Genomic DNA, 26,529 nt, shown 5'->3' with positions numbered 1-26,529 from the left:
GAATGCTCTTCTCTGCCAGGGCTGAGCACTGCAGGCTCCAGAACAGGCCAGGGGCTGGATCCCTCCTGGATTTAAATTTTTTCCAAGCACTAACAGGCATGGAGTAGGTGAGCAGAGAGCCCTGTTGTTGCTGGCTGGCATTCCTGTGCCACAACAGCATCCTGAGCTGCAATGCCACTGACCCCTCACAGCCTTTTGCTTCTTCTGGTGCAGCAGTGGCCACTATGAAGTGGGTGTGGGGGTTCCCAGGAGGGGACAGACCCCTCTGAGTGTCTCTTCTGTTCGTCTCTTCTACCCAGTGATTAGAGGCCACGAGGCTGCTGCTCCCCACACAGGGGTAGTCCCTGGGCAGGTGCTGCAGCTCAGGATGGGCAGAACAGGCATCCTGCAGACACTGAACTCCCAACAGCAGCGAGGGAAAAGCAGCCTGTCCCAGGGGAGCTCAGAGCTGTTACAGCTCAGGAGTGCTGGATTTGCCTTTCCAATGGTTTTGCTCTGCTAACACTGAGCCAGCACTGCTCAGTGGAACTCCAGCTGCAGATTCCAGCTCCTTCCCTTCCTGCTCCAGCCCCCCCTGGTGCTGGGCAGCTGCCCTGGGCTACAGGGAGGCAGGAGCTGGGGAGAGCCCACAGCACAGAAATCCCCCCACCCTGAGTCGATCCTGCCCCAGCGTCCAATGGTTCATACACAACAGTGCTGTTCAAACAGCTTTTATTAGTAGTTCTGACCATACCCCATCCTCAAGGAAAAATAAAACTAACAGTTCACAGTGCCAGGCTGAGATGGTGTGGTCAAAAGGGGAAAAAAAGGGGAACGCCCCCCCAAAAATCCAGTGGTGGCTTGTGCCCAGTGTGCATGTGACAGCCAGGCTGGCAGAGCTGAGCCCAGGAAGGGGCTGGACCCCTGCCTGCAGCACATGGACACAATTCCCACTGCCAGCTCTAGAGCTGCTAAAAGCCAAAAAAAGCCCAGACAGCATCAACAGCACCAGAGCTGTGGCCTCAGCCTGGCAGTGCAGGGAGGGAACCTCCATGGGCAGGAAAAGCTCCAGGCAGGGGCTGACAGGCCGTGTCCCCTCCACCAGTAGCAACCCCCTGGCCCCACCAGGGCTGGAATGGCTCAGCCTGAGCTTTGCTCGCAGTGCAGACTCTCCCACCAACCTTCCAGGCAGGTACTGGGACAAGAGGGGACCTTCTCCCACCCTGAAAGCCACCCAGATCCCCCCCAGCTGAGCCAGTGTCTCCACTCCACTCCTGGCACCACCTGGCTGGAGGCCCCGGCCCCGCTGCAGGCAAAGACATTCACATCAACTCAGAACAAGCACCCCCCACATAACACACTTTATTCACAACCACTCAGTGAGAAGAGCTGACCTTCCTCTGCCTTCCCAGGCCTTTCCCTGCCTCCCTAGAGAGCTGCAGTGGGTGGGAGCAGGGCTTCTGCTAGGCTGGATTTTCCTTCCAAGGCACAAGGTGAGAGCAGCAGCGCAGGGCTTGGTATGTCCCGTGGGACAGGATGGAGGGGACCCGCACAAAGGAAGGGTCCTGCCTCCCCCCTCCCCCCACACAGGCTCCTGTCCCCCTTCTCCTGCTCCAACAGTAGGGGCTGCCCCTACCCCTGCACACACAGGTGTGACAAGATCTACAAAGGGGGCTCAAAGACAGGGAGAGCCCCTGGCCAGCACAGCAGCCATGGCTCTGGGAGGTTCCGATCAGCCTGGAGGACACTGGGCACCACCGAGCAACCTGGGCAGCAGTAGGGACACCTCAAACAGCCCCAGGGGTAGGTCAGGACAATGCCAGCGTGTGGGGGCACAGCCAGGCCCTACAGGAATCCCTGCCAGGTCACAGCCCCTCACCTGATGGTGCCCTGGGCCCTGCCAGGGTGCCAGAGCCAAGGTGGGAACACACCACATGCAGGGTGGACTCTACAGCCATCAGGCCAGGGCTGGGCACCTGGTAGGAGCTGCTGGGGGCAGGGGGACTTTGGGAATTCCTCGCCTGCAGCCTCACAGTCCCCAGGCCCAGCACAGCTGCCACTCCCTTTCAGGGCCATCCACGGCAGCACAGAGAAGGGTGGCCACGCTCCAGCCTTACTGCCCACAGGAGCAGCACAGGAGCCAGCCAGGGCCTCTGATCACTGACTGCAGGGGTGCTCACATCCGATTCCTGCCACCAACAAAACATCTCCTGGGGTAATGACAGGGGTGCCAGAAGCACAGGCAGAGAAGGCAACAAAGCCTCAAGTCCACCCTGGCTCAGGGACCCACAACAGTTTCAGAAGGACCAGCTGGCACCACTCAGGGATGTGGCAGCTGGTTCTTCCCCACAGACACTTTCTCATGGGTGCTGAACATGTGCTGCCCGGAGGGAAGGAGCCTAAGGACAGAAAGGGAACAGCACTCTTCACTGAGGGACTTCTCCAGTCCCCAGGTCCTACCCAGGTGGCTGCTGGCTCAACAGGGGGCGGAGCAGAGGAAGAGCTCCAGAGTGCTGTGACCAGGAACCAGCTGGCCCACGACTCCCAAGCCCAGTGACAGGCAGGGACAGCTGCTGCTCGTGGCTGCAAGCCCTGCGTGAGGGCAGGGGCTGGCCAGCACTGCCCACTGCATGGGCAGACAGGAGATCTGCCCCATCCATCAGTGCCACAGCCAGAGGTGACAGTGCCCAGAACAGACATGGCAGCACAGGCACAGACAGACGCGATGCTTGACAGTGGCAAGAGCCCTGGGAAGGCTGGCGCAGCTGCCCCACGATGGAAGGGAAGCCAGCACCAAGCATCTGCCTGTGAGCAAAGACAGCTCCCAGCACGGTCCCCACCCTGCCCAGTGCTGCCAAGAGGGTGGCAGGACCTGGAACTCTCAGGGTGCACACTGAGCCCCGTGTCAGGCTCCTCTGCCGGCACAGGATGGACAGTCTCCAGGGTAGATTCACTTATCTTTCCCTATGGAAAGAGAAAACCTGCCATCCCTGGTGTTATTCCAGGCTCCCTTCGGGGCAGCCACACGTCCTGCCCCATTCCATACTCCCAGCACTCACCAACCATCCCACTCCCAGCAAGGCCTGGATTCAGGGCTCCCCTGCCCCGCAGCACCCCCTGAAGACACCGATGGTATCAACCCAGCCCGTGTTTCTCTTGCACCACGGCTGCCACACACCCTCCCTATCCCCTGTAGTGTGGAGCACCCAGCAGCACACAACTTCCAGGAACATGGAGATCTTGGAAGGAAGTCCTAGACAGTCAAGCCAAAATCCACAGGAGGTGGAGCTTGGGCCGGGCAAACTGTTGTTACTGCAGAGCACTGTGTATGTGCACTGCACTGGTACAGCAAGAGCTGCATTGGTTTCCACTGGGAGTCCAGAGAGCAGCAGTTCAGACACCCAAGTCCCTGCAGGAAATCTTCCATATCCCACAGCCTGCCAATGTCCATCCAAACCTCTCCTCAGGAAAGAGGGTTCCGATCAGACGCCTCGTTTCCACTCAGAGCGAAGGTCCCTTTTTGGGAAGGGCTTTTCCCTTCCCCTTCGTGCCCCCTCCTCGCTCTGAGACCTGCCTGAAGTGCAGCACAAGCGGGGGATGCCCCAGGCAGGGCTGGCTCCACGCTCACTGCTCCAAGGTGAGGAGGGTTAGAGGCCTGTGAGATCAACGATGGCTTTAATAAAGATGGCATCATCACGCACATAGGAATTCTTGGCTTCCATGACGGACACGGGGCAGAAGAGGGGGCAGCCACTGGCGATGTTCATCTCCGTCACGGGGCGCTGGAAGGACGAGGACGTCACGTCGGGCCGGAAGGCATCGATGATGTGCTCCCGGTTGTTCTGGTCCAGGAGCATCAGGGTGACCTGTGGGGGAAGGTGAAAACACAAGGGAGGGGTTGAATAACAGGCACAGGGAAGCCCAGCCCGGTGACCCGCTGTAACACATGCAGGCATCAGCAGCCACAGCCACCCCAAAACCGCCAATCAGAGAAATGCCTCCCAGTGGGGCCAGCAGAGAATGTCACCTCAGTGACATCCTGCAGACACCGTCCCACATCCTGCCTGTCACTGCAAACTTCCCTGTGGCAGCACAGGGCTGTGGGACTGACTGAAACCTACACCTTGCTCACAATGCCAACACCGCACTCAGGTATTTCCCTGAGCTGCTTTCCCCCAGGAAGGCAGTGCTCCCTCTCTGCATCTATTCGTGTCTGCTCAGCCTCCATGTGTTCCCCCAACCTGCAGTGCCCAGGAGCTGGGATCTGAGCTCCTGACACCAAGCTCTGAGGCCACCACAAACTTCCCTCGCTTTCAACCCCTGCAAATGCTCTGTGGGGTCCTGAACAACCCATGTCACCCCCTGCCCCACAGCACCCCTGGGGAATCCCCAGGGCAGCCAAGACAGAGTCCTTTCTCCTCCTTGCCAAGTGGGCCAGAGTGAGAGTGATGAAAGGCTTGAGTGGGTGCCAAAGCAGAGAGGCTCATGGCTGGGCACAGCGGGCTCTGCCCCAGACCCACCTTCTGGTTGAAGGGCCACCGCAGCAGCGCGTCGTTGGGTCCCTTCATCACCACGAAAAACAAGGACAGGTGGGTCCCGCGCCCGGTGCCGTCCCCGTTCAGGTACACACGCAGACACATCTTGTAGCCGTACTTGCTGGTGTAGAAAGCTGCCAGAGAGGTGCAGAACAGGAAGAATGAGGGTCCAACCCAGCACAGCCTGGCACCATAAGATCCCTCTGAAATTTGAGGGCTCTGAAGTTTGGAATCTGGGAGGAGCCACGTTTGGGTCTTAAAATACCTGCACTCCAGAGGAAAACCCAAGGCCAGGCAGTGCATCCCCTATCCTGGTCAGATGCAGAGCAGGTACTGCCAGCCCTGGGTATTTTCCCTGCTGCCTATGTGAGCACCCCAAAGCTGGAGCTCTGCCATGAGCTGGGCCAGTCCTCCTGCACCCCACTGCTGAAGGAGCTGTGGTTCATGGCTGTAACACTGGTGAGTAGGAAACACAACCTCCCAAAAAGCACCCTCAGCACCCAGTGCCCCTCTGTGCACTGGTGCCTCTGGTCGGGGCAGGGGTTCGAGCAAGCGAGCTTCAGTTCTCGTTTGGAACCCACTGCTCTGCATGGTGTGGGCAAGGCTGGGATGGGATTTTGGACACTCTCCTTCTCCAGCAATCCCAGGAATGCCTGTGGTGTGACACCAGACACCTGTGGGGTCGCAGTTTGGAAGGGGACCCACTGCAACTCACCCTCCCGCAGTGGCACAGCCCCTGCCCGTGGCTGGCCAGGCTTGGCAGCACCAGGCCGAGATCAGAGGTCACAGATGGCATTTTACTGTGGGACTCAAGTGCTTTTCCCAACAGGCCAACCAGGAATAGCAGAGACACTGTGCTCTTCCACAGCACGAGGAGCGAGACACAGGGTCTTTGTCACCATGTCCCTCTTGGCACTCCCCAGCTCATTTCCTCTGCTCCTTCCTCTCTACCTGCTTCCCCCAAAGGCTCTCAGGGCAGATGCCCCCTCTGCTAGTCCAAGGAGGATGCTCCCACTGCCATCCTGTGGCTTCTCAGCACTCCTGTCACCCTGTACATGTAAAACCCGGCAGGGAACAGAATGAAGGATGGCTCCAGAGCGGTGGGAGTATCCAGGGAAAGGGACCAGGCAGCTGGGCACCCTGCTCCCCCTAGCCCAGCAAGGGCAAAGCACAGTAGGACCAAAGCAAGAGGCCAGTAAGCCACTCCTGGATCTGATAGATGCAACTGCAGCCCCATCCCGGCCTGTCCTGGGTCAGGAAAAAATGAACCTTGCTTGTGCAATTTGCCACTTTGAACTCAAGATTCTGCCCTTTGCCAAATTCTCTGGCAATCACCGTGCCCTCATAACACAGTGAGCAGTAACTCCTCTACCTTCTCCTTAACACTGATTTCAGCTGGTATTTCCTCACCTTTAGGTTTAATGCAAACCAAACAATTACAGCTATTTCATTTTTTCATACCACCCACAGAGAGCCTGGACTTCTCTCAGCCCCCTTTGCAGATGGAACAGCAGCAATCTATCTGCTTCACTCTCTGAGACAAAAGACCCACTTCCACAAGAAATAATTGTTTTTCAGCCTGATTTTCTCAGCTAAAACTCCACCAGGAATGAGGATCTCATCTAATGACACTATTGACTCCTGGAGGAAATCAAGCCTGTTCTTTGCACTTAAAAGATATAAACCTGCCTTTTCCAGCAGCAGTTCCAGCTTCAGGCAGAGGCAACTCACATCTCTAACCCCTCTGGCCACATAAAGGATTATCATTAGCAGATTGCAGAGATCAACCAGCAACACAACAAAGCACTGGTAGCCCATAAAGTGGTTTCTTCTTTGATGAAACAGCTCATAAAAGCCCCAAGCCCTGCCACCACTGCCCAGCAGCAGCGAGGAGGAGGCACCAGAACCATGAGCCACCATTCTGGGATGAGCTGTGCACTCAGAGCACCTGAGTGATTCCTGCTCAGCAAAGCCCAACTCCTCTCCCCAGCCATTCTGCAAGGCAAGCTCCCCACTGAGCAGGGGAACTGTGTGAGGAGCTGGTTTCAGCTTACTACTCACATCTGCGAAATGCCTTCCCAAGAAAACAACCAGATCCCAACGTGCCGCTCGCTCACTGTCCCAGTGCTGGGCTGGGGCAGCCCCTTCCTCTGACAGATACTTGAACACTTCCCTAGGAAAGGTTTGGGCTTTATTTCGACATTGTCTCTTGCACAGTTATGCTTTAGGCATTAAAAATATATTTCTGGGGCTCTAATATGTATTTCCTCCCTTCCTTAACCGTTTTATTGTTGGTTTTACAGTCTGAGTATTTTAACTCTAACAAAATGGTTATGCAAGGATCGACTAGTCCAACCCCTGGATGGGCAGGGACACATTCCATTAGTCCAGGTGTTCAGGGTCCCATCCAAACTGGCCTTGGCAGTGAAGGACCTACCACAAGCTCCACACCTGCCTGAGACACAAAAGATTTTGGGGGTTTTGCACACCTGGAGAGAAGATGGCAGGAGAGCGGCCTGTTATCGCCTCCTGACGCTTCCTGGCAAACTCCGTTATCTTCCAGATGAAGACCCCGTCATAGGTGGAAGCTTCCATGTTGCGGATCTTCTCCTCCATCTCAGCCATGGCCAGGTCTTTGAGGCCGATGCTCCTCTCCAGCTGCCGGACCTGCTCAGTGGGGCACACGGAGCAGCCTGGTTAGAAATGTTGGCTGTGAGCCCGGCGAGAGCTGGCACCACCAGCACTGCTGCATCCCCTCCAGGACCGCTCCTCAGTGGGAGACTTTCTACACAGAGTACAGGGATCATGGGAGGGAGAAGCCAATTCACTGAGGCTTCCTTCTGTACCCTGACATTCTGGAGAAGATTCACTGCTACAGCTCAGAACTTGAGCTGGAAGCTTTCCCACAGACAAGGGAAAAATCCTCCCAAGGAGCCACTCCGTTGGGTGAGCAGCGCAAGAAGCGAGGATGAGGAGAAAAAGCCCCCAATAACTCAGCACTGTGACAAAGCTAAATTGAGAAAGAAAAGAACCTGCACCCTCCGGAAGGTTCGTCCCTGCCAGCTCACACAGGGTCACGCCAGTTGGGCAGCTCCCGTGCCCAGTGGTTCACTGCAAACGGCACAGCTCGGGGTGCCAGAACACTGGGAGCACTCCACAGGGACTGTGCTGGAGCAGCCTGGTGTGGGCAGCTCCTTCACACCTTCAGATTGTGCTTGGCACAAGGCTGCAGGCAGCAGCAGTGAAGGCACTCCTTTGGCAAAGGCAGCACTCCTTTGGAAAGGTCTGGAAGGCGAGCGGCCCCACGGATTCAGGGAGGTGCAGTGAAATCCTGGGTGCTCTGGCTCTTGTTGGAAAACTTTGCTGAGGAAGAACCCCTTGGTGTCTGCCCAACTTGATAATTAACACAGATCTGATGCTTTATGCAAGTCAGTTTAATTCCCAGCTTTTCCAGGGAGCCGCTGAAGGCTGGGCACAGGCACAAAGAGTATTTTAGTTCTGCCTTCAGAGTTTCAGGGCCAGGTGGTGAAGCTCTGCTAGCTCATAACAGGGAAAGGAAATAGGAAGCAGCCTCTGCTGGGAGTGCTGGGAGGCCTCAGGTCAGCAGTTACACACCTTGTTGCTCAGCGTTTCGATTTTCTCCTGGTCCAGCCGGTGCTGGCGGCTGTAGGCTTCGGCTGTCAGGGACACTCTCTCCACCTCCCGGTTCAGCACACAAACAATGTTCTCAAAGGTCACTGTTTTCCTCTCAAGGGCCTCACACCTTCCTAAGAGCTCCAGGGACCGGGAGAGCTCTGACTCTGAGCACAGGGACTTTGCTGCCAGCAGTGGGGAGTTGTTTTGCGATGAGGAAAGGGCAGGAAGGGGTTTCAGGTCCCCAGCAGCAGCCCTGAGGCTGAGCACAGAGCTCAGCAGCATGTTGAGATGCTCCGCCAAACACGTGCTTTCATGTTCCAGGAGCTTTTCATTTTCCACCTACACGAAGAGAAACACATCCCCTATTCGGCCTGCACAATTTACACTGTCACCATCCACAGAATAAATTCCTCCTCTCGAGGTCACAACACCAGTTTTAAATTAGAAAGGAGAAAAACAAAGAAAGAGATTAAAAATATGTTTTGGTGGGGGTGGTGTGGGTTTTTGTTTTGTTCTAGAAGCGCTTCAAATCACATACAGTGAGGGATGCTGGATACTTCCTCAGCTGTACACACTGTTCTGGGTCTGCCTTCCTCCACACCCTCAGAAAGACTCTCTCAGATGTGCTTGACAGCACCAAAGGACAAAGCCTCACATAACCCCCCTAGAGGAGAGATTTATATGAACATCACCAGGGGAGCTCAGAAAACTAAGTGACATGGAGAAATATGGCCTGGCCCCAGTTCTTTGCTTACAGAAACACAAACTTGTTTGGGTTGGAAGAGACCTTAAAAGCTCATCCTGTCCCACCCCTGCCATGGGCAGGGACACCTTACACTAGACCAGGTTGCTTCAAGTCTGTCTTCCTCCTGTTGCTTCTCTGGGCAGCCTGTGCCAGGGCCTCACCACCCTCACAGGGAAGAATTTCTTCCTAAGGTCTCATCTAACCCTGTCCTGTCAGTCGAAGCCTTTCCCCCTGAAAGCAGCAGAGTCTCAAAGCACTCAAGTAAGAGGAGATTTCGTTCCACAGGAAGTTCATGGGATACCCAGACTCTGCACAGCAGATGATGTGAAGTTCCATGTGCAAAAGGTTTAAAACACCTCTTTGTTCAATTACCTGAACACAATTACCTGGGCCACTTTGGGCAAAAGCAGTTTGCAGGTGAAGTGTAACACTGGGACTGAAAAGCCCCAAGGTAAACCAAGAGAGGAGCCCTTACCACCTCAGCACAGCCCACAGCCTCGAACCGGCATGGCACTTTGGATCTGCCACAGGTCTTCACGTGGTCCCGAAACTAGAAAGGAAGGAAGGAGGGAAGACAGACACTGTTAGATCTTATGTGTCCCCAGTGCTCCCTTTCCATCTCACTGACATCTAGGAAACTGAGCTGAGCTGAAGAACACCCGAGCCAAGGCTAATCACTAGCTGTCACCATGCTTGGCTAAACCTGGGCACTGCCTGTCATCAGGCAGGACTTTCACTGTATATAAATACAGCCCTGACCTCCGAAGAAAGCCTAATTCCTCCTCCTCTTGATGGCCAGGAGGTCTCACTGTTCACCTGCACATACAAGAGAGAAAAAGCAACAGCACAGGTACAAGCTGCATGTGCTGAGCAATAACCTTCCCTGAGGGCTGAGGAAAGGGAGGCAGAGGGAACAACCCCACAAAACAGGGACACATTTCATTTTGGGCACTTCACATAACACTGGTGAGGACGTGCCACAGGTTGGTATTTTTACCTCCATCCCAGCATTACATTTCTGCAGAGAGGTGCCACTGACACCCCAACACTGAGATGACTTGTTCGGGTTCCCACACAGCATATGATTAATCCAACAAGCACTGGCACAGCATCAGCTTAAGTTTGATACACCTCTCAACAGATACCAGAATTCTGTTCTGAATAACCACCAAATCCCCCACTTAACTCCTACATCTGCTACAACAGATGTCGATTAAAACTGGTTTTAAACCACATTTTTAAAGGCTTCTAGATCCATCTGGCTTGTGTAATGTGTCAGGTTACTCAGAGTTAACATGGCTGCAGATAATCAACAAGAGTCTGGAGAGATAAACGAAGGAGTTAATATTTAAACACAGGGTAGATCACCCATGGGGACCCCCGGAGCCAGCTCTTTGCAGGGCTTCAGCTCCAGCCTGCAGACAAGCAGGGCTGTACCCAAAACTCCAGCCCACTATCAAGTTGGGCTGCCCCACCAGCCCCCAGCCATGCCCTGTGCTGCCCATTTAGAAAAACTCTTTTGCTCCTCTTTTGGCTGCTGCTGTTCCCTTGCCCTGCTACTAAAAACATTTGCCCGTAGCAGGCAGGATGGTTTCAGATGAATGTGCTTTCTGAATATGTTTCCCAAAACTTTAATTTTTCAGACTTGTGAGTCTTGTCCCAGGAGGCAGCAGCACGGAGATCCTACATACATGGTAGGATCCATTAGATGGTTAATTAGAAATCAATTACTATAGCCAGAGATGGGCTCCCTTGCCATAACTGCAGGACACAATCCCAGGAGTGTGCTTTTCCCACAGAGGCTTTGCTCCCAGACAGGAGGTGCCATCAGCAGCACCGGTGCAGACCTGCAAGCGCTGGTGAGTCACGTTCCCTCACACCCTCCCAGTACTTCCAGCCCTATGGAAAGGTCACATCCACACTAACGGCTGACACTCAACCATTCCTTCCACTCCACTTCCTATTGGACTCAGTTTTCCTCCTTGTTCCCAGAATGCCAAGCTCAGCCCATCAGGACAAACACCTCCACAGCACAGGGTTGGATGGATACCTTCTCCCTGGGAATCTTCTTGCCACAGCCTTCGCAAGTCAGCGGGAATTCAGGGCAGACTTCGTCGTGAGCCTGTGAAAGAACGGACATGAGACATTTGTCTTCTAAATAAAAGCCCCACCGAGGGTGGGTTTATGTTTTATTACAGATGAGTGCTAACTCATCCTGCGACTTCCAGGTTACCCCAATTTGGGTTTCTATGTAGACTCAACCTCCATGTAAAAGCTGTTATAATGATCTTTAAAAAAAAAAAATCAAATTACTGCTTTGATGGCCAAGATAATCAACAGGATATTCCATTTATGGCTCTACCAGAAGACATGTAGGGGCAGGTTGAGTGAAGTCAGCCCCTACCTCAGCAGGGTAATTTGGATAATTTTTCCACTGTAATAGTTATCAGTCAGTTGAGGCATGGGCCCAGCACTGGCTCATCACACGCCAGGTTGAAGTGTCTGATTGTATCTTCCTATTTGGATCAGAATACCATTTTTCTAGTAGAAAGAAAAATATGTTTAAACTCTTTCATTTAGCAGTCCCTGCACACAAGCACCTGCCCCTGCAGCCAGAGCTCATGGGTTGTGTGATGGCCAGAGGGGCTGAGCACCTGATCAGGGCAACATGATCCTCTGTCCTCAGTAGACACTTGGGCAGCAATGCCAGCTAAATTGGGAATGTCGGAATATGCCCCAGCTTCTGTGTCATTTCCACACTGCCTAACCCTTCTCTTTACACACTGACCAGTTGAAATAAGGCATTGGAAACACCATGAATATGCAGATCAAAATTCAGATTAAAAGATAAGGGCACTGACATCTCCTGCCATGGCAGGGACAGAAAATATACCAACCAGGAGCATTTCTAATACAGCTGTCTGAAACAAGATGTTTGAAAACTTGTTCACATTTAGTCTCTACTGACAGAGGGCCTGTCTTGGGCCAGGGGTGGGGGGAAACGCGCACAAACTTCACCCTGTTACACATCAGAAAGTGGAAAACGAAACCATCAGTGGCTCAGCTTCGGCTTCTTGGTTACTCTCTCCTTTTTATGCTTTAAGTGACTAACCAGGCTGAGCTTCACTGCATGTCCCTGGTCACCAGCCAGCCGGCAGGGTTTGCAGCAGGCACTGCTGCCCACATGGACACTCTTCCCACATGGACAACTCTGCCTGCATGGACACTCTCCCAGTACAGACTCCTCTGCCTGTGCAGGAGGAGGAGGCCAAGTGCCTGGGCCCTTTCTTCTACCCACCTACTGCTCTCATGTGCCAGAAACACCCGATAGCATCTCCCCCATGACCCACAAAGCACTGGCAGAAGGACAGATGGTCTGGCTGAAGGAAGGAAACTTCACTGCAGAGACAACTATTTTAAAAGAGAGTATTTTAAACTTATGGTCTCCCATGGTAACATGCTGGATGTGAAACTACCACCCCCTCCACACTCCCCATCTCCCAGCATTTATCCTCCATTCCAACTCCCGGCAGCACCACACCCAAGAGCAGGCAGCCCTGCCTGCAGCACGGGAAGGAAACCAGCCCTGCTGAGCTCACAGTGCAACTGCTCTGTATGTAAATGGTTTAAGACACAGCACAGATCCAAACCTCCAGACAAACATTTCTGTATAAACAGTTTCAGGCTCTTCTGGAATCCCCTGTTCCTCCCACCCCACGTGGGTGTCAGAACATAGATGGGTGGTATCACTGGCGAAGAAATCCACCCCACCCCGGAGCCTATGAGAGCAGAGGCTGGCACTCAAGCCTGATCTGCCACACTCTACTCCCACAGGAATGGGACAATCCCTCTGTTTACACCTTTCCTAAACCCACATCTGTGAGCCTCTGCTACAGGGACGAGCACCACTGACATCCAGGCATAAGCTGGGAATGTTTTTGGGAGCTCTGGAAAGCCATAGCTGCGAGCAGGGCTAGGCAAGAGCAGGCCCTCTCCCAGAAGGAACCAGAGTGGAAATCAAGTTGGATAGGAGTCAGAGGGAGGGGACAGCCATGGAAGAATTAAAGGGGGGCTGGAAGACAACAGTCTGGTTCAGACCTTCAGGGCTACTCTCTGGTTACCTCAGTGTTGATTCTCACCCACCGAGGCACACACCAGCCTGCAGCATCCAACAGCAGGAGCAGGAAAATCAACCAAGGTTAACAGCCTGTCAGCAACATCTGGCTCTTCCTACCCAATTAAAACCAAAACTGCTGATTGATCCGCACATCGATTTCCTCGTAATAAACAGTGAGACAACCCCACAGCAGCCTGTCCATCACCCACCACCAGCAGACAAGCAATTCTCTGGAGGGGCAGCACCAATCTCTGCTCACTGAGATCAGTGACAGAACCCCAGGTAATGCCTGGAGCTGTGTCAGGGGAGCTTTAGGTTAAATATTCAGAAAAGGTTCTTCCCCCAGAGGGTGGTTGGCACTGAACAGGCTCCCCAGGGCAGTGGGCACAGCCCCAAGGCTGCCAGAGCTCCAGAAGAGTTTGGACAGTGCTCTCAGGGATGAGGTGGGATTGTTGGGTTGTCCTGGGCAGGGCCAAGACCTGGACTGGATGGTCCTGTGGGTCACTTCCAGCTTGGGATATTCTGTGGTTCTATCACAATGCCAGGCTTAGCTGCTCCCCTCTCTCTGCCTCAGACAAAAGCAAAATCTGCAGTTTAATCTCATTGCCATTTCACCTCTTAGGGCGTAGCTAAACTTGACTTCAACTATGGAAGAGGTTTCTGCTGGAAATCATTATCCCCATGCCCTGGTTGCAGAGCAGGAGGTGCCCCTGCTGCCCAGCTGCTCTGCTCGTCACCTGCCACATCCACACAGGTCCAGTTTTAAGGAGCTCTTGTAACCACACTGGGAATCCATCGGTGTGACACAGGGTTCCCTCTCCAGCGAAGTGACAAGGCAGGTGGCTGGGAAACACCACTGTTGAAGCAGCTGCAGCAAGATACCTCAGCCAGAGGCTGCAGGAAGGTCACAGCAAAGGGCAGGGCTGGCAGAGGAACGAGGGACAGAAGGACAGGCTCACAGAGAGCTGCACCCTGCAGCCCTCCTGCAAAGTCTCCTGGTCTTGGAAAGTCAGCCCGTTGGTCTGCTCTGAGCACAACCATAAGCACACACAGTTCAAGGGCCTGGCAGCTGTAATGGAGCAACAAAAATGAAGGAAAACTCCTAGGATGGCAGGGGAAAGCCAGGTGCCATGGCACAGGGCACCCTGGTGGCTGTCAGGGCTTGGGCAGTCTCCAGTGCCAGCACTGCCATGTTCAGCACTTGGCTCCTTCAGCATCTTAGTTGGCTACGAGGGAAAGGATGGGCCCATGGAATTGGGGCTGAAACACTGAAAATGGGTCTCCAGTGTAAAAGAGAGCGTTTTGAGGGAACCCGGATCCCTTGTGCCAAGAAACATAAGCTGCTTCGTGCACCTCTCCCAGTTCCCCAGGGGCTCCAGAGTCTCCAAGATGGGAATGTACGACACAAGGCAGATACTTTGGGATGTCCTGCTCCTCTGAAGTCACCAAGCCCTTCCACACTGGAGCTCCTCCTGCCAGGAGAGTCCTAAGCTGATTCTACACCAGGCCTGCTCCAACCTTTCCCCATGCAGGTGGGCTGCACTACCAGGCCCATGGTGACCACAGGCTCAGTCCTTGTGCATGGAACCAGCACCACAAGGCTGGAAAGCAGGACCCCAGTCTGTAATTCCCAGTGCCAAGTGGGAATGGGAGCTTTCTGAGACCGTCACACAAACTGGTGCCAGACACAAACTTCTGCCTTTGCTGGGACATGCTGGTGACAGATCCAAGCAAGTTGGCACCACAAATAACCAAACCTAAAAGACACTGTGAAAACCAAGGACAAAGTTCCCATCAGTAGCTGCTGTTGGCTCCAGCTGGGGGCGTGTAGGGCAGCAAGGGCACAGCAACACAGCATTCCCTCACTGCTGCCCAGCACCCACCCGAGCTGAGGATGGAGTGATGTCAGGAACTCTTGCTTTAGGCATTGGTGTTTTACTCATCAGCTTTTAGGGCTGATCTGAGAGAGGCTTTGCTTTAGGGTTTGTTGGCAGAGGGACACCACAGCAGCATTGAAGCCAAAGAGCAGATTCTGAAGGTAGAAAAGGATATGAGATGCATTTGAAGCAGCATCAGGTTTTCCATCATTTCCTAAAACAGACTCTGCCTTTCCCTGGTTGCTTTGAACTAGACAATGAGGTGGGCTCAAGCGTGAGGTGGTGGCACAATCCAGCATACTTTTTCCAAATCCTTTCATCATCACAGAGGAATGATTTTCCTAGGGAAACTCTACTCCAAAACAGAGCCAGAGCTGGACCCCCAGGGCATTTTAGATCAACCTGAGTCTGACCCTGCCCTGGCCCAGCTCCACTGCTGCACTGCAAAACTAAAAGAACTAAATCTGCTTGCCAAGGAAATTAAAAATCATGGTGCTGGACTATATTGAGTCTCCTTAAACAGTTGGTTGACATGAAAGAAAGGTTCAAAGCAACTGGGAACATCTGATTGGAGACAACTCTGCAGGTCTTCCAGGCTACAATCAACAGTCACAGTCCCAGTCACGTGAAAATGCCCAGGATGTGCTGTTCACACCCAAAGAGGTCACTACCAGAGAACAACCTGTCACCAGGGAGGGGACATCAGTCACACCACCACACTAGGGATGCCAGGCACCAGCAGGTTTGTACCAGGATCTGAATGCCCCTCTGATGGCATTTCTGCTCTTTGCTTGCCGGGTGCTGCAGGGCTGGCAGCACCAAGGAAGAACTTCTGCACTGTGAGTCCCTGAGCACTGGGACAGGCTGCCTGGAGATGGTGTGGAGTGTCCCTCCCTGGAGATATTCTGGAACCATCTGGATGCAGTCCTGTGCCATGTGCTCTGAGATGACCCTGCCTGAGCAGGGAGATTGGGCCAGATGAGCTGCTGTGGTCCCTTCCAACCTTACCACCCTGTGATTCTGTGACAGCACTGCCCATGCTGACCCTCTCCCAGGACAACACTCCTGGAGAGAATCTCCCTCCTTTCTAGCAGCACTCTCACCAGCACTCAAAGCTTCACCTTAATCACCCAGATCACAAGGGTGGAATTCTCTCGGGTCTGCCTGACCCCCACAGCAGGAAGGGCGGTGCTGGCACTGGCTGAGCTCTGGGAGCTGCAGATGGTGGGCAGGGGCCAGGGTGGCTCCTCTGCCCCACAGGTAGTGTGGAGATGCAGGCTGTGAACAGAAGGGTTCTTATAGCAAGAGGCTGAGGACACCACTGGCACTCAGAAAAGGGGATATAAGATGTATTTCAATGGGGAGAGGTGTCTTTTATGTGCTGGAGAGGCTGAGCCTGTGGTGAGCAGCCTAATTTCAAACCCAATTTCTTTCTGCTGTCCAAAAGGTTGGAAATGCCCAAGGGGGGGTGTGTGATTTGGTTTTGGCTCCTGCCAGATACCTGGAGCCCAAGGAGCATCTGCCTGGCCCCACACCCCCCCCAGCTGTGTGCATGGCAAGGGGTTTCCTCACGGCATAGAAGGGACACACAGCACTCACCTCCACTTCACATTTGTGACTGACAGCTTTTCATTCTCCAATGGGCAGATGCCAAAACTGTTAATTTTTGGGCCACCACAAGAAGGCTGAGCTGGTTTTAGAAACGAAGAGCAGACCCTCTACAGCCAGGGCTTTCCAACCCCATCCCATGCTCTCTGGCACTCCCTGTGGCTTTATCTCCCACCACGGGCTTGGATGGAAAATGGCCTCGTGGCTGGGCAGCCAGGTACACAAACTACTGTGGGGACTATGAGGGAGGCTGGGCTGTGTCTGTGGACCTCGGCTCCAGCTCTGGAAAATAAAGATGCGTCAGATCCCTTTTACCAAAGCGGCAGGTCCTTTTGGTCACCTGCACGTGCAAGGCAGGGATTCTCCCACCAGAAAGTGGTCTGGTCCTGCTGGTCAGGCTGGAGCTGGCTGCAAACTGCACTTCACCACCAGGCCAGAACTTAGAGCCAAAACCTTCAGAAAAAGACAATAAATGCTGTACTGAGTTTTAAAGAGAAGGCTGGTCACCCTGATACAGCATCACCCTGCCTGCCACAGCATCCCGAGTGTTGTACCCCACACACACAACACTGATACAACACAGAGGTACATCTCTGGAGTGGCAGAGCCAGGTGAAGGAGCTCCAAAGACCAGCAGCTCTGCTCTGAGCAATGTGCAAAAGCCTGAACATGAAGTTTTAGTCTCAGCTGAAAATCTGCTGGGGCATTCCTGGGGTGCAGCTGGGAAGGGGGGTATGACAAGGTGATGGGGCAGTAGGAGCCCCTGGCTCAGGGCCCCCAGGGCATTCTTGAAGGGGGACAGTTTTCCCGACATGAGGTGCAGTAGGGGTTCTCCAGCATGTCTCAGTAGGAACACTGGGCAGGAAAGAACTGCCCAATTATGTTGTTCTCCTGGTCCCAGGAAGCCCAGAAGGAACATCCTGTCTGACATCACAGGCTTTGGAATAACAACACTTGGGTTCTGAGTCTTGCACTTTCCACAGCCTTCCAAGCTTCACTTACCTTGAATCTCTAAATACAAGGTGTTAACAACAAACTCAAGGAAAACACATCCCCTCCAGCATGGATTAGGCCAAGTTATCCCCACACCTGATAGTCACTCTGCCTCAGGAGCTGAGCCTGTTTTCCTAGAACTGCCCCACAAAACTTAATTTAAATACTGCTGTCAGGATTAAGCTTAAAAATTAGTTCTCCTTCCTAAACTTGGTCAATTCAAGTTCATTATGTCTCAGATAATTCTGTTTCTTCCCAGCTGAAGGGGGCAAAGTTAAATCCCCTGTCTGTGGAAACCAAGGAGAATGCCAAGGCTGACCCCCTCCACAGCCCCCTCCTCCCATTTCAGCCCTGGAGGGAGGGCGAAGAATGGGTGGGATGAAAAGCAAAAACAAAAGGTAGATGAGAACTGAGGATATGTTGATAAAACAAGAGAGAGGCGTGGGCAGCTGGAGGTACTGCAAGGCAAGAGGAGAAATGCACCAGAGCCGAGGAACCACAAACTGCCTCTGCCTGGATACCACTGGGCACATTTTGGGCTCTTTGCTTTTGCTCTAACAGGTTGGTTTTAGTTTCTGCATCCCTTCTTGGACTTTCCACCTGAATCTAAAGGCTCAAGCCCACAGACTTCTTTTCTGTATGTACATGCAGGCAGACTCATCAGGAAACCCATACAGGAAACAAGGTCACTAATGAGAGAAAAAACCCTTCAGCCCCACCACAAACTGCTTTATCCAAATGCCACTAAATATTTACAAAGGTTGAAAAATGCACTTTTAAGCCTAGACTTAAGTTTTCATATGGCCCACAGAGCTTAAAGCAGAAGTGCAAGTCATGACTGGGCAGACTGCACTCATTCAGCTTTGTACGTCCCTTCGAGAGGCAAACTTTAGTCTGCCTGAACAGAAAGCAAAACTGACATCAGCTCTAGTCATTTCTTTGAAGCTTGAGCTTTCCAGCTGCAGAGCATTTTTACCCTGTGCGTGCCCTGATAAGATTAACAAACCAGAAGTGACAGTATCTCTTGATTTGCAAGGGGGGAGCAGCCTCTCTCAGTACAACACATGATTTTTAAATTAGCAAACAATGAATTCGCTCTGAGGGACTTTCCATGTCCTGTCGGAAATAGCTCTGAGGGACTTTCCAGAGTGGGAGCGCTGAGCTGCTGCAGGACGTTACCCACAGTGTGGCAACGCTCCTGCACCAGGCAGCTCCAGGCTGTGGCCCTCAAGGCTGGGGTTAACCAGCTCACAGTACCCAGAGGCTCTGGGCCAACACAGCGTTCGGTGCCTCCTTTCCCAGCCACATGGCTCTGACAGCATGGAGACAGCCAGCACTGATTAAATGCCACAGCTCTTTGGCAGGCAGCTGGGAGGAGATAACACAAGCCATACCTTGCCTCCTCCCACCACTTCCCAGGAAAGAACCATCTTTTCCCAAGACAGCACAAAATAACCTCCTCCCTTAGGCCAAATGCCACAGGGCAGGCAGGAGAGGCAAATCAACGGTGGGAGGAACCAGCACTGCTCCAAACCCTCACACACACACAGGACTGCCCTAAGACTCACAAAAACCAGGACAGTGGAGACTCACAAACCCCTGGCAGGGGAGAGGTGTGCCATAGACCCACAAGCTATGGGGCCCACCTCTATCAAACACCCTTTGTCTGAGCAAACACCAAACTGGGGCTTGGGAAGATCAGGTGCAAAGCAAAAAAGAGGCACAGCCTCATCCATTCAGGAGCTCTTCAGCAGCTGTGTGCAAGGTTCTGGGGCATCACACACACCTGCAGCCCTGCAAGAAGTCAGCCTGATCCCAGGGCAGTTCCCTGCTCCTCTGAACTCCCAGGGGGAGCCCTGGTCAGATCAAGCACTCAAAACACTTTCAGGGTACACAGGGAGGACCTTTGGCAGCTGATGATTTTTGCTGAGCTTTGCAGGAATGTGTTAAGATTTTTCTTAAACCCAGAAAAGGAAGTTCAGCAGAGCTCATCTGCCACAGCACATTCAGCACTGGCAGCTGCTGACAGACATAATCTGGTTTAGTCTAATGAAGATGAGATCACCACAATCATTGCAGAGGGCATCAGGCTTCCGGGCACCAGCAGAAATCGAAGCATGAAGCAAACAATCTGCAGGCACCACCAACACAGTCTGAACCTTGGAACCAGGGTACACCCTGTTCCCTGAAATGCAACCCCCAAACTCTCCATGCTGCAGCAGTGTTAAGCTTTTCACCTGACATTTCTTGTCCCACATCCACACCATGAGTCTCTCACAGATCTGTGAATGGGGGTTCACAGCAGCAGAACCATTTAGCACCAACACCCTCATCTCCTGGACTGAACTCTGAGCACACAGCAGAAGGCTCAGACAGCAGGACAAGGAAGCAGAGCTCCAGGAGAACCTTTCAGAGAGGTTCAGCAGCCTGGGCTGAAAGCTCAGGCCTGATGCAGAGCTGTTGCTTCTTCCTTCCACCTTGCAATGGCATCACAGAGAGAATCCCAACTTTAGCCTCGACAAATCAAGGTTAAACCTGTTCCTGACACACATCTCAGTCACTACCAGAGCTCTGTGAACCACAAGGCTACGATCTTTACCTGGGGCAAGTGTTAGAGGGAAATAAAACCCCTCTTATCTCAAGCCCTCCACATGGTGGTTCTGCCATTCCAAGAGGGATGATAAAACTGTCCTTCAGGAGCACCAAAGCTTCACAGGTGAATATAGATTCATGTGCTATGAACCAGCCACCCACAGCCACAACTAAAACCTGGATTAAAAAGCTAGTGGGCTCCTTGAGAAGAGCAGAGGTGGAAAACCCATCCTGTCCAGCAGACTTGTGGCCCAGAGCTGCCTGGGGTGATGGGTGACCAGCCAGTGCCCAGTCCCACTGCCCTGGTAGCTATGGGGACAGCTGAAATGGGGTCATGGCCAGGCCACTTTCCCTGAGCTGCTGGATTTGAAGGAGGTTTTAGGTTCATATAACACAGAGAAATACACAACCATTTCATTCACAGCACCATTTCTTGATAGTCTTTTACAGCAGAAAGGAGCTGGAGACATAGCAGGTGGCTCCCAGCACGGAAGGGACATGCTCACAAACAAACCTGAAACAGTCTCAGTGCAGCCTGTGCCCTCAGCAGGGCTCACAAACCCTCACTCTGGGAATCTCACCAGTTTACAGTGAAGTCCAGGGATTTGACAGCTCCCACCCCACCCTCAGTGGGCACAGACAACCCCTGAGCCTTCCCCGAACACGGAGGAAAGAAGGGAGCAGACATGGCAAGCCTTGGTGTGGCCTGTACCTCGTACTCTTTGATGGTGCCCCTCCAGCTGCAGCCGCTGTTGATGCACACGGCAGGCAGACTCTCCACCTCCCGCCGCGCCGCGTTGTCGGGGAATGCCTGGAGGGCCAAAACAAGCAGACCACAAATATTACTGAGGGGTGGCAGTGCTGATCAGGACTCCTAATTCTTCCTGAAGACTCCTCCCAGGCCAGCTGCCCCATGGCAGCCTCGGAGGTGTGCTAATGGCAACCAAACTGCTGTGACAGCATCAAGTGGGGCACCTCCACACACACACAGTCTGGATTTCAGCACCGCGGAGGCCAACACAGCAGTCACCACTCCCACTGCTGAAGGAAAGGGTTCCAAGGAATAAGGGGTTCTCAGAGCCCATGTTTGAAACAAAAACTGCAATTAGTGACACCAGTGATCTGTTCATTTTTTCTTAAGGGCATTTTTCCTTACCGAACTTGTTTCCAAAATAGAAACTCCTTCTTCGTATATTCCTTCCTGGATACAGCTGGCACACTTTTGAGGTCCAGCACTAGCAGACAGAAAAATAACCATCAAGCACAACAAAAAGAAACTGATTTATGATTCAGCAATAACAGTGACTTCTGGTAACTTCACAAAATCAAAGTGCTGTTTTTATTTTTAAAACACCACATTGAGCCTTCACTCGTGTATTTCTGATGCCTATTTCTAATTCTTTTTTCTTCTCATGGTTAACCATTCTATTAAGCTTCCCTCACTTAAAAGTAGGAGTGAGACAGAACACAAGGAAACTTCTCTGGACACCAGCTTGTGCTTAAATCTCTCCCATTTTGACACAACAACCAAATGATGACTTTTAGAAGCATTCAACAGCTGTGATGAAGATTGAAGGAGACGGGTGATATGCCTGGATTGCCTTCTGAAAGGCAAAAGCAATCCAGGAAATTGTAGAAAAGGGAATTCTGAAGCAACAACGAAGGCAAGTCAGAGATTAGACATTCCCTCAGAGAAGAGGTGATGCTGAACCTCAGTGATGAAACAGCTCCCTCGCTGAGAGGGCTCCAAAAATGAGACTTGTCTCTCCTTTTTTTTCCTGAAAATACCTTTTCAAGCATTTTGTGTCCATCCTGAAGGCACAACAGTTACCTGATGATTTTCTTCAGGCAGTAGGAGCAGTAGCGGTGGCCACACTGCGCCTGGAACGGCCGCCTCAGGATGTTCTTGCAGTCAGAGCACAGGTATTTGACCTCCAGTTTAGTTCCCAGGATCTCCTTTGCAAACCCAGGCTGGTTTAGATCCAAAGAATGAGGTGGAGAAGAGTTTGCTGCTGCCATGTGAACGAAAATTTCTGGCTGTATCTCCAGAGACTAAAAATAAAAGAATTTCCCCCATTTGATTATAACAGAATGGGGGTGACTTTTCACATAAACACCTGTTACTCACAGTAACACTGGCCCCCAAACTCCACAACACTGATGTAAACCCCACCACAAGCCTGCTTTCACCTGGTTAAAAATATGAGAGGAAACTTGAACTTTAAAACTAAATCCAGAACAAAGAGACAGGGTGGACAGACCTCATAAAACCCCCTGTCCAAGTTGACTGAAATGCAGCCTGTTCAGAGAAATCACAGCTTCTGGCCCCAAACAAGGTAAAAAACTGTCCTAAAGCTGCTGATGAATACAATAAATGGCCCCAGTCCACCAAAAACCTGTTGACACTGAGTGAGGTGACCACAGCCCACCAATGTTTGTTCTCATGTCTGTCAGAAAGCACCAAAATTCTGCCCCAGCTGGTCCCAGGGACACATAGTGCAGCCCAGACTCACTGGTGATGCCCAAGCAGGCACACGTGGCTCTCCAGAAAGATGGAAAATGATGACATGAGAGGCACAAGCAAATTGGGAAGGAGGAAAAGAATAAAGTGCTTTTGTTTTGACCACTTATGATGATCTAAAGGTGCATCTCACACATTTGTTCACCGTGAGTACAGCCCACAACCACCTAAAAATGCCTAAGGGAATATATGTATGGAATCTCAGACTGGTTTGGGTTGGAAGGGACCTTAAAGCTCATCTCATTCCATCCTCCTGCCATGGGCAGGGACACCTTCCACCAGCCCAGGTTGCTCCAAGCCCCGTCCAACCCGGCCTTGGACACTTCCAGGGATGGGGCAGCCACAGCTTCTCTGGGCAACCTGTGCCAGGGCCTGCCCCCCTCACTGCCAAGAATTCCTTCCCAATATCCCATCTATCCCTGCCCTCTGGCACTAGGAAGTCACTGCCCCTTGTCCTGTCCCTCCATCCCTTGTCCCCAGTCCCTCTCCAGCTCTCCTGGAGCCCCTTTAGGCCCTGGAAGGGGCTCTGAGGTCTCCCTGGATCCTTCTCTTCTCCAGGTGAACCCCCCCAGCTCTCCCAGCCTGGCCCCGCGGGGAGACTCCACGAGCGGACACCCCGCGACCCGGGGAGGTCTGAGCCGGACCCAGGAGGGTTGTGTGGCGGTGGGGGCCGCAGGTGGAGGGAGGCCCGACGCGATCGCCCCGGTGGGGTCCCCCCGGTGCCCCCGGAGCACTCACCGCCCCTCGCTCCGCACCGGAAACGCCGCCGGCCCCGCCCCGGACACGTGGGAGCCCCGGCCCCGCCCACACATAGCCCCGCCCACATATGGCCCCGCCCACACATTGCCCCGCCCACACATTGCCCCGCCACATTGCCCGCACATTGCCCCGCCCGTAACGGGCAACGGCCCCGCCCCCCGGGGCCCCTTCACCGACACACCGGGACCCCTACAGCGACACCCCAGGTCCCCTACAGCGACACACCGACACCCCGGGACCCCCACACAGACACCCCCACACCGACACACTGACCCCGACACCCCCACACACACATCCCCACACCGGGATCCCTTCACCGATACACCGAGCCCGACACAACGACAACCCGGGACCCCTACACAGACACCCCCACACACTGACACCCCCACACACTGACACCCCGAGACCCCCATACAGACACCCCCACATCGGGACTCCTACACCGTCACCCCCACAGCATCACCCACCCCTGCACCTCCAACACCCCCACACCAATCCCTGTCACCCCAACACCCCCACACCGACACCCCCAGTTATGCTCCTGCCATACTCACTGTCACCCACTGTCAGCCCCTCAGTATCCCTGTCGCCCCCTCACACAGCCCCCCCACACACCCTGTGCCACCTCTCCTTTCAGCACCACCTCCCGATGACCCCACACCACCCACTGCCATTCCCCTGCCTCAGGCCACCCCGCTGGCAATTAACCCAGCCCCCGGAGACCCCCATCCACCCCTGGGTCCCCTTATCCATCCCCCTGGACACTCCATATCCCCCCGCCAGACTCCCCAAACACTCCCCCGGATACCCTTATCCATCCCCATGGTCGCCTCATCCACCGCCAGGGACCCCCATGCACCCTCTGGACCCCCCATACACCCCCTGGGACTCCCCATACACCCTCTGGGACTCCCCATACACCCCTCTGGACCCCCCATACACCCCCTGGGACTCCCCATACACCCTCTGGGACTCCCCATACACCCCTCTGGACCGCCCATACATCCCCAGGGTCCCCTTATCCACCCCCTGGGACCCCCTCCGCCCCGTGCACCTGCTGGAAGGGGACCCGGAGGGACTGTGGTGCTCAGCCCGGGGCACCCCGACACCCCCGCGGGCTCCCACCGGGGGACAGACACCCTCCCGCTGCACCCCCGCGTGAGAAGCCCCTGGTCCCTCGGGAGCGGCCCGGGGTGAGCCTTGGCACCCCGAGTAACTGCTGTAAGTCGCTTTTGGGCAGCGGTGAGTGCTCCCCTACCTGCGCACACAGGGCCATGGCCACCCGCGTCCCGTGTCGCCTTCCCGGGGACCCGCGGGGGGCGGAGGTCGGGACGAGCGGGCGGCGGCGGGACAAGGGCCGTGTGGGGACAGGCGCGGCACAGCCGCGGTGAGGGGCTTTTCGCAGGGGAACTTGCTCAGCGAAAGGTCACCGCGGCAGGATTTGTCACCCGGGTCCCCAGCCCGCCCGTCCCCCGAGCCCGCCTCAGCGCGGGGCTCCGGGGCGTTACCGCTGGCTCGTTTTCACCGCGGGGAATTCACCCGGGCCGGGGAAATCCTGCCCGGCCAGAGCCGGGGCAGCCGGCCCAGCGGCGCCCTGACCGAGGAGGCTGCCCCGGGAGCGCGGCTGCGAGGACGAGAACGGGGCCGGGCGGGTCGGGGCTCGGCGGGGGCTCAGGCTCCACCACGCCCTGCTCAGGGTCCCGCCGGGGTGCCCGGAGCGGGACTTCCCTGTAGGCACCGGGAACGGCACGAGCGCAGCTCCCCCGCACCGGCACCGCGTCACTCCCGGCACCGCAACAGCCCCTTTCCCGGCACAGCGCTCCGGGAACACCAGAGTGGAAAGTTCTGCGGGGCTGCAGTTCTCGGCTGGGTGATGTCACCCAGCCAAGGAAAACCCTCCTGCACTTCCTGACCTGCCCGTGACCTGGCAGCAATGCCGGGGCAGGACGTGCTGTTCCCGAAGGGGCAGGAAACAGCACCCGCTGCGGGACGGGACCACCCGAGGCTGCTCCCAGTGACGGCAGCCGGATGGGACCGGAGCACCTGGGGCTGCTCCCCATCCTGCTGTTGCTGCGCCCCGGCCCCCCTGCACGGCCCGCACCCCCTGACGTTCCCCCTCCCGTCCCAGGGCTGCTCTCCCGCCCCCGGAGCCGGGGCCCGGCGCGGTGCAGCGACGGCTGACAGATGACAGACCTCTGTGCTCTCCCCGTGCCTGATTTCCGAGCAGTGCCCAGATCACCATGCCCGGGCTCCAGCCACTCCTCCTGCCCTCTCTCATGGGGAGACTCCACAAAAACCCACCCTCGGAGCGTTAACCCTGTGCACCCTCAGTTCAGAAATGACGAGAGCAGGAGCAGCTTTTCCTGCCTTTACTGCGGGACTCTCTGGGTGATTCTCATGCAATTCAAGGAGTTTCATCGAATTCCTGAGCTGGAAGGGACCCACAAGGACCATCCAGTCCAGGTCTTGGCCCTGCCCAGGACACCCCAACAATCCCACCCTGTCCCTCAGAGCGTTGTCCAAACCCTCCTGGAGCTCTGGCAGCCTTGGGGCTGTGCCCACTGCCCTGGGGAGCCTGTTCAGTGCCAACCACCCTCTGGGGGAAGAACCTTTCCCTGAATCCAACCTAACCCTGCCCTGGCACAGCTCCAGCCGTTCCCTCAGGTCCTGTCACTGGGCACAGGAGCAGAGATCGGAGCTGCCCCTCGGGAGGAGCTATATCCCCTTCGCTGGGCTGAACCAACGCAGTGTTCTCAGCCGCTGCTCCCGTGTCCCCTCGGGCCTGTCCGTGTCCCCTCTCGGGGTCGGGAGGGCCTCGGGACCGCCCGGGACGGGCACCACGGGCCGCCACCCTGCGCGCGCTCGGCTCGTCTCAGCCGGGCACGGCCATTGGTCAGCGGATATGACAGCGCGCCGGAGAGAAAACCAATCCGTGCCGATAGCGGGTTACTGACAGTGCCAGCAGCCAATCGCAGCGTGCAGGAGCGCATACTGCCCGCCTCAAGGCTGGCGAACTAGCTAGCCAATCGAAGCGCGAGAAAGATGATTGGCAGGGCTTTACACCTATCAGCGGCAGAGACGTCACGCAGGTCGCTGCTAAGCCCACATCCCTGGGGGCCGCGCGGCCCCGCCCACCGCGCTCGCGCCGCTCCCCACCAATGAGCGGCT

General features: G+C 54.7%; 1 protein-coding gene across 3 annotated transcripts; it reads right to left on the bottom strand.

Annotated features, from left to right (window-relative positions):
• Positions 1–710: 710 nt before the first annotated feature.
• On the bottom strand, positions 711–25,574 carry TRAF2 (TNF receptor associated factor 2). Of its 3 annotated transcripts, none has more exons than XM_050334312.1 (10): positions 25,555–25,574; positions 21,913–22,133; positions 21,238–21,316; positions 20,794–20,892; positions 10,946–11,017; positions 9,371–9,445; positions 8,130–8,489; positions 7,004–7,181; positions 4,500–4,648; positions 711–3,845 (listed from the first exon to the last, which is right to left on the bottom strand). In XM_050334312.1, exons 2-10 carry the CDS (start codon positions 22,098–22,100, stop codon positions 3,627–3,629), a joined length of 1,419 nt encoding a protein of 472 aa, XP_050190269.1. In that variant the 5' UTR covers positions 22,101–22,133; positions 25,555–25,574; the 3' UTR covers positions 711–3,626. The 3 variants fall into 3 exon arrangements, with proteins under 3 accessions (XP_050190269.1, XP_050190267.1, XP_050190268.1); XM_050334310.1 differs by lacking the exon at positions 25,555–25,574 and adding an exon at positions 24,620–25,330; XM_050334311.1 differs by lacking the exon at positions 25,555–25,574 and adding an exon at positions 23,341–23,390.
• Positions 25,575–26,529: the final 955 nt, after the last annotated feature.

Source organism: Myiozetetes cayanensis, unplaced genomic scaffold (assembly GCF_022539395.1).
Source record: "Myiozetetes cayanensis isolate MyiCay16 unplaced genomic scaffold, myiCay2020 scf52, whole genome shotgun sequence".
NCBI lineage: Eukaryota > Metazoa > Chordata > Aves > Passeriformes > Tyrannidae > Myiozetetes > Myiozetetes cayanensis.
Note: the sequence above shows the minus strand (reverse complement) of the source record. Positions and strands in the feature narration are given on the sequence as shown.